Source organism: Pistacia vera, unplaced genomic scaffold (assembly GCF_008641045.1).
Source record: "Pistacia vera cultivar Batoury unplaced genomic scaffold, PisVer_v2 Contig97, whole genome shotgun sequence".
NCBI lineage: Eukaryota > Viridiplantae > Streptophyta > Magnoliopsida > Sapindales > Anacardiaceae > Pistacia > Pistacia vera.
The window spans coordinates 356,628-364,326 of NW_022196856.1; the positions used below are offsets into that span (position 1 = coordinate 356,628).

A 7,699-nucleotide genomic window follows, 5' to 3' on the forward strand; every position below is an offset into this window, starting at 1 on the left:
TCTTACTAAGATTTATACCCCCTGGGTTCACTATATAAACAGAGGCTTGCCCTCTCATTAAATAATCAATCTCCAATAATCAATCTTAACTACTCAAAACCATTTATTTGCTCCTGAAGTTCTTGCTCCCAAGAACCTGACGCCTCCGCTATAGTCCTAGCCTACGACAAGACTCCTGGTAACCCTTATTCTCCTTAATTCTTATCAAATAATCTCTTTCAGTCTTGCTAACTTAAGTGTCAAAGTGCCTACGGCAAACACCACCCTGGTGTTTTCCGTAAGCTTCACGCTTGTCCTTTCATGTGTGTAGTGTTAGTGAATGACCCACTTATGCAGCGGAAAACAAAAACATAAATTACATGGATCGTTCCTTAGAACCAAGATACGGGTATAATATCACAGTTTATACAATATATAAATTAAATCTACAGAAAATCAGATTCAAAGTTCAATAATCTTACGCACGTTTGGAGGCTCCTCCAACTTTGTCCTTGAATGTTTTGCTACTGACCCAAGTGTAGGATCGAACCGACGTAGTCCACATGAAGATAATCTCAAGGAACTAAGGAGGGATTTGCTAGATCCTCCTTAGCCTTAAGAAACAAAGAAGAAAATGAGTATTTGATTTTAGCTAAACCAAATCTGGAGTGGGAGAGAAAATGGGACTGTAGGGTTTTTCACTTTTCAATGAATAGTGAATGAATGAAAACTATTAACTTTTTTCAATTAACACATTTTCTTTTATAGTGTTATTTTACTTGCCCTATTCCCATATGGAATGGGCTTGGGCTCCAACCCAAATACCCCATGTTTCCAAACACCCCCTAATTAGATATTTATTTTAATTCACCATTATCTTCAATTAAAATCAATTAATATATATTTAATATATATATTAATATTTAACAATAATAATAATTTATTTAAATATATGTGAACACATATTTAAATGTAATTTCACTTATTTAATTTTTTTAATAAATTAAATAAAGGCTACGACCTCAGCAAATTTAATTACACTGTAAAATTACCAAAATACCCTTTCGGCTAAAAAGATGAAAACGCCCTTCTTTCTTCTTGGCTCTTAAATTATCTTCTATGTGTATGACCCATAGGCTCCTCATTGTATCGACAGTATATAGTATCGCGATTAACACCAATTAATCGTCTCACTAATACACAGACCAAGATTGGCCCCTAGCAAGGCATCATGGCCACCCGATAGATTCAGATTCAGCAAAATAGCTTCCTGTCAATGATATGGTTACCGTACAATTCGATCCTTTCATCATACGTTATCTCGACAAGACGAAGGCATAGAAATAGTGTCAACTTTCAGTTACTCTCGATATTATGTATTCAGTTTCTAGACCGATGACCTATATTATAATCCGGATAGAACAACAACTCAATCCCATGTGGCCACAGTTTTAGTGTCATTGCCATATACTGAATTGCGCCGTGAGGTAATTTCTCCCGTACCCGGAAGTGATGAATCCTCTGTCAATCCACCATAGTCTTGATACACTCCTTGATGCAGCCAATCACCACCGTATTGACAGCTCTGAATAGAATTGCGTTAGGCTAGTGTCAAACTGCACCAATCGGTACATAAGGCGCTCCGGTGATCTCAAGTCTAAGGATCACATGCACCACCATTCGTTAGAGGATTTGTTCCATAGACACTGGGGTTACCATCCATATGGAATCCTCTGATGGGTCAGTCCAGTGAACTTGTTGCGATATATCTGCCTACAGCAAGTACCCATGTGTTGCACCAGGTTGTCACTAAACAAGTGAGATCAGTCACTGCCTTTCGACAGGGTCGTTCAACACTATGATAGCCTTACTGTATTATCTGTGCCCTTACTTCAGAATAATACTGGGGCTATAGACGTTTCTAGAATGGCCACCATATGTGCTCATAGGGTTCTCACTATCAAGATTTGAAACACTTGATACCCTCGTCACGGTTCTACCATTCTAAGGACATATATCAATAAATATTGCAATAATAATGATTTACGCGATATAGAATAAAATGCCTTTTATTATTGATTAATGAACATTATTACAAAGAGTCAATTCTACAATAATTGATTGGCTTTAGGGCATCTATTCTAACATGCAGGTCTAGTAGATTGTCAGTGGCCTCAACCTCACAGGATTAGACCTTATTTTCATGACAGTAGATTTTTTGCATCTACTATTATTTATACGTACCAATTGATTTCAATCTAACCAAACATATTTAATATAACATTCCTAATAATCTTCAAGGTAATATATCTTCCTATTAATATATTATTTCTAGTAATACAATATTCCCTAAACTAAATGCCCTCTGACATCTTTCTTTTCTCACAAGGTCTAGGTCAAGCAAAGCTGCACTGGAAGCCACCGACAATTGTGTCATGCATATTAAGGGTGAGTAGTTCCGAATACTCTGCATTTTTTGAAAAAACTAGAACCATAATCGGAATTGAAACCGATCGGTTCCAATTCCTAGAAACTTGGAACCACAACCTAAAACATAGGTTCCTGTTCTGGTTTGATACCCAAGTTAATTTTAATTGCCCCCTACTTTTAAAAAAAATGACAAATACACCCTCAAAAAATTACAAATACACCCCCAACAATTTATAATAATTCAGTCCTGATCCTACTCGGATACCCGAACCTCAATTCTAGTTCCAATTCTAGTTCCCGATTCCAGCACTGTAGGAACCGAAACCAAACTCGAGAATTCTCAATTCCAATTTTTCAGAATCAGGGTCTAGTTCCTATTCCTACTTGAAACCTTGTTCTACCTTTTACCCATGCTCACCCATTGCTACCATAGTGTGTAATCTAAGATTTCCAATTTGATGCGAAGTCATTCATCAACGATAGTCATAAAAGTTTGGCTCAAGAATAAATATATTTTCTATATGTAGTATATGAAATCAATTATAAATGTTTATTCTTAATAGGGGCAAATAATAATTAAAGCTTTTGTGTTAAGGCCTAAACTTGTCACTGGCTTAGCTGGCTAGGATGAAGCCGAGATACTAGCCACCGTGTCTGTCACGTGAGTTACTGAATCGTTGATAAAACAGCCAAATTCTCGAGCAACGAGAAACTAACCTTGCTCCATAGTAATTAGTAAACGCATAGGAGCATCACGGGCGTAAAGTCTGAGCTTTCAAACACAAACAAAAGAACAGAAACCCTCTACGTATAATTTATAATACAGTTAAGTCTATATATATATATATATATCACGGACTCGATTCAGTGCATCTCAATCCCATTTCTTACTTTCCAATTGTCCATCACGGGCTGCAACAAAACAACATGTGCTCATTATAAAATTATAACAGCCTTCCTTAGAATTACATAACAAAATCTTTTTTTTTTCTTCCTCTGTTTCACAATGAACAGAGCACGTAAGTTCTCTGTTTTGGTTTATATAACCCTTTTTTGTTTATGTTGGAGGAGAGTTTCAGCGCAGTCGTCGCCGGTTTTCGCTTGCGATGTTGCGAGCAATCCTTCTTTGGGGAGCTTGGGGTTCTGTAATTCTTCGTTGGGGTTAGATTTGAGAGTTGCAGACTTGGTGAAGAGATTGACATTGCAAGAGAAAATTGGGTTTTTGGTTAATAGTGCTGGGAGTGTTAGTAGAATTGGAATACCGAAATATGAATGGTGGTCTGAGGCTTTACATGGAGTGTCTTACGTTGGTCCAGGGACTCATTTTTCTAGTCTCATTCCTGGAGCTACGAGTTTTCCTCAGGTTATTCTTACTGCAGCTTCCTTCAACACATCTCTTTTTGAAGCCATTGGAAGGGTAAATATTTCTTCTTTTTTATGCATATGTTTTTATATAATTCTTTAATCCATTCATCATCATCAACTTTTTCTTCTTCTGTAGCTGTTTAACTTTGTTGTATTAAGAAAACGAGTTTTGATTAAACGTCTGAATTGATTGAAAGTAACCATATTCATAAAAATGCACTGAGGGTATACTATGATATGGACAGGAAAAGAGAAAGAGAAAAGAAACAAAAACAAGTAGTTCTGATTTTCTCTTTTTAGGTGTGGGAATTTATTAATTATATCTTTTTCTATAATATTATGCACTGTTTAATCCAAACGCCAATGAATAGAAAGCACTTAGTTATCAGACCATATGTATATGCCTTGTATAAATTTATGTGAATAATGAAATGGATGCTTTTGCTTTTTGATTTATTGGACTATTAAAATTATAAAGGACAGTGCTAAAGATAGTAAGTAGAGTAAACCAAATTGTCTATGTTATCTAGAAGAAAGTAGTTGATATTTTCTGACAAATTTTTACCTAGGGAAATACTTTACGGAAACAGAGTAGTTAGTAGTCTTTGAAAGACTTTTTAGTGAAGGATTAACGAGATGGTGATAGAGAGAGAGTGCCATCACATCATTAAAAAAGTGCTTATGCAATTGCTTGAAAGAATAATCTTTGAAATTAAGATGTTTTTATTTATATTATATTTAGGTGGTCTCAACTGAAGCAAGAGCAATGTACAATGTGGGATTAGCTGGATTAACATTTTGGTCACCAAATATTAACATATTTCGAGACCCCAGATGGGGAAGAGGCCAAGAAACTCCAGGAGAAGATCCTTTACTCGCAAGTAAATATGCAACAGGTTACGTTAAAGGTCTACAAAAGAGTGATGATAGTGACCCAAATAGGCTTAAGGTTGCCGCATGCTGCAAACATTATACAGCCTATGATTTAGATAATTGGAAAGGGATTGATCGCTACCACTTTAATGCTGTGGTAATTAATTTAATTTATTTAAATATTTCCTTTTTGAAGTATTATTGTGTTTAATTTGGTTGTTATGAGTTAGGTAACAAAGCAGGATATGGATGATACGTTTCAACCACCATTTAAGAGTTGTGTTATTGATGGGAATGTGGCGAGCGTTATGTGTTCTTATAATCAAGTTAATGGTAAGCCAACATGTGCTGACCCAGATCTGCTGGCAGGTGTCATCCGAGGACAATGGAATTTAAATGGGTATTTATTAATTAATTTTCCATCCCTTATTACAATTTAACTCTTCACACTAATCTTTCTCAAATTTTTCACTAAACCTACAAAAATATTGGGTTGGTGTTGGTGCATGCAGATACATAGTTTCTGACTGTGATTCAGTTGATGTATTCTACAATTCCCAGCATTACACCAAGACCCCCGAAGAAGCTGCTGCTAAAGCTATTTTAGCAGGTTACTTCATTTCCTTTTATTTTTTCTGTTAAGAATCCGAGGCACTTGCTTCACAAGCCCAACTTCGCCCCTCTGAACCCTGTAATCTTTGAGAAGCGGGAAGAGAATAAACCAGAGACCTAACTATCCAACTGGGTCATCTTCATTTCAACATTTGTGCCCACAACATCATCAATTTACTTAACTAAAGACAATTGTTAATTAGTATTTGAATTCAGTTGAAGTAAATATTAATCTTGGTTGAACAGGGTTGGATCTCAACTGCGGATCTTTCCTAGGACAACACACAGAAGCGGCTGTCAGAGCAGGACTTGTTAATGAATCGGCCATTGACAAAGCCTTGTACAACAATTTCGCTACTTTGATGCGACTTGGGTTCTTCGATGGCGACCCAAGAAAGCAACTTTATGGGAAGCTTGGTCCCAAAGATGTGTGTACACCAGAAAACCAGGAGCTGGCTCGGGAAGCTGCAAGGCAAGGAATAGTACTGCTCAAGAACACTGCAGAATCACTTCCTCTATCTGCCACAGCCATCAAAAACCTGGCAGTAATTGGACCCAATGCCAATGTCACAAAGACCATGATTGGAAACTACGAAGGTATATATCTATAACTCAATGGGAAGAAGCAAAACCAGACTTTTTAATTTGTTTCTTTGTATATGATCACAGGCACTCCCTGCAAATACACAACGCCTCTGCAGGGTCTCGCTGCTCTGGTTTCGACAACTTATCAGCCGGGTTGTTCCAATGTGCAATGCAGCACTGCACAGGTAGATGAAGCTACGAAAATCGCTGCCTCGGCAGATGCAACCGTGCTTGTAATGGGCGCCGATCAATCGATTGAGGCGGAGAGTCGCGACCGGACTGACCTTCTTCTTCCAGGACAGCAGCAACTATTGATAACACAAGTTGCAAAGGCAGCCAAGGGAGCTGTGATTCTCATAATAATGTCCGGAGGGGGATTTGATATTTCTTTTGCCAAAAATGATGATAAAATTACAAGCATTCTATGGGTTGGTTACCCTGGAGAAGCTGGAGGAGCTGCCATAGCTGATGTTTGTTTTGGACTATATAATCCAAGTAAGTCTTTTAATAATCAATCTCTCCGTAACTATCAAGAAATTGTAGATTTATCTCTTACCCGTTGGTATTCTTGATTCGTTTTCAATGATCCAATAATAAAGTCATGGGTTCGAAACAATGGAGATAAGTACAATTTGAGGTACTGGACAAGAGATAAATCCACAATTTTTTGACAATGCATCGCAGTTGCAATTTGAATTGACAATGTGTTTTATAAATGACAAATGGCCATGTTACAGGTGGACGATTACCGATGACTTGGTATCCACAATCTTATGTGGAAAAGGTTCCAATGAGTAACATGAACATGAGAGCAGATGCTTCAAATGGGTATCCAGGGAGGACTTACAGATTTTACACAGGGGAAAAAGTTTATTCATTTGGAGATGGATTAAGTTATTCAAACTTCAATCACCAATTGGTTAAAGCACCAAAGCAATTATATGTGGCATTAGAGGAAAGTCACATTTGTTACTCATCCAAATGCAAATCAGTTGATGCTGTTGAACAAAGTTGTCAAAACTTGAATATTAAAATACATCTCAGAATTAAAAACAATGCAAGTATAAGCGGAAGCCATACAGTATTTGTGTTCTCTACTTCTCCAAATGTTCACAACTCAGCGCAGAAGCACTTATTGGCTTTTGAGAAAGTGGTTTTAAAAGGGCAAGAAGAAGCAGTAGTGAAGTTCAAGATTGATGGGTGCAAGGATTTGAGTGTTGTTGATGAGAATGGAAACAGAAAGATTGCATTGGGAGACCATGTGCTTCATGTAGGAAGCTTGAAGCACTTATTGAATGTGAGGATTTGAATCAACTCCTTTATGATTATTATTTTTCTTTCTCACAATGGGAAATTAAGCTTCAAATTATCGTTGAAAGCAAGTTATGCCAAATCAAAAAATTTGAACTTTCCAAGTGGATTAATGCTGGCCTTCTTATTTTCAAGTAATTTACTTTTTCTTTCGTAGAAAAATAATGCGTAATGTTATTGACGAAATATGGAATGCACAAATTCCTTGATTCATGTTGGTTGTGATCAAGGAGCAATTCTCTCATTCAATCAATCCATAATTTGTGTGATTGATTGAATAATTACATTTAATTGTTTTCATTGTTTTCCATTTTTACAATTACAAAAAGTGTATAAATTAGCACTGTACAGTTTTATACAATAATGAAATATACAGAAATCTTTTCCTCTTTTCTTTTCTCTCAGCATACTTTGGCAGTATCAACATCCTGAACTGCTACTCTTTGCATCTTCATATCAATTCCTTACATGGTATCACATAATCTTCATGCTTCCGCACAAACAAGCCTCTCTTTTCTGTCCCTGAAATCAAACATAAAACTCG

At 36.7% G+C, this 7,699-nt stretch overlaps 1 protein-coding gene across 1 annotated transcript; it reads left to right on the forward strand.

Annotated features, from left to right (window-relative positions):
• Positions 1-3,294: 3,294 nt before the first annotated feature.
• On the forward strand, positions 3,295-7,446 carry LOC116121181 (beta-D-xylosidase 4-like). Its single transcript, XM_031407131.1, has 7 exons — positions 3,295-3,826; positions 4,517-4,804; positions 4,878-5,047; positions 5,160-5,257; positions 5,506-5,856; positions 5,929-6,339; positions 6,582-7,446. The coding sequence occupies exons 1-7, from the start codon at positions 3,416-3,418 to the stop codon at positions 7,151-7,153; spliced, it is 2,301 nt and encodes a 766-aa protein (XP_031262991.1). The 5' UTR covers positions 3,295-3,415; the 3' UTR covers positions 7,154-7,446.
• The last annotated feature ends 253 nt before the right edge of the window (positions 7,447-7,699 follow it).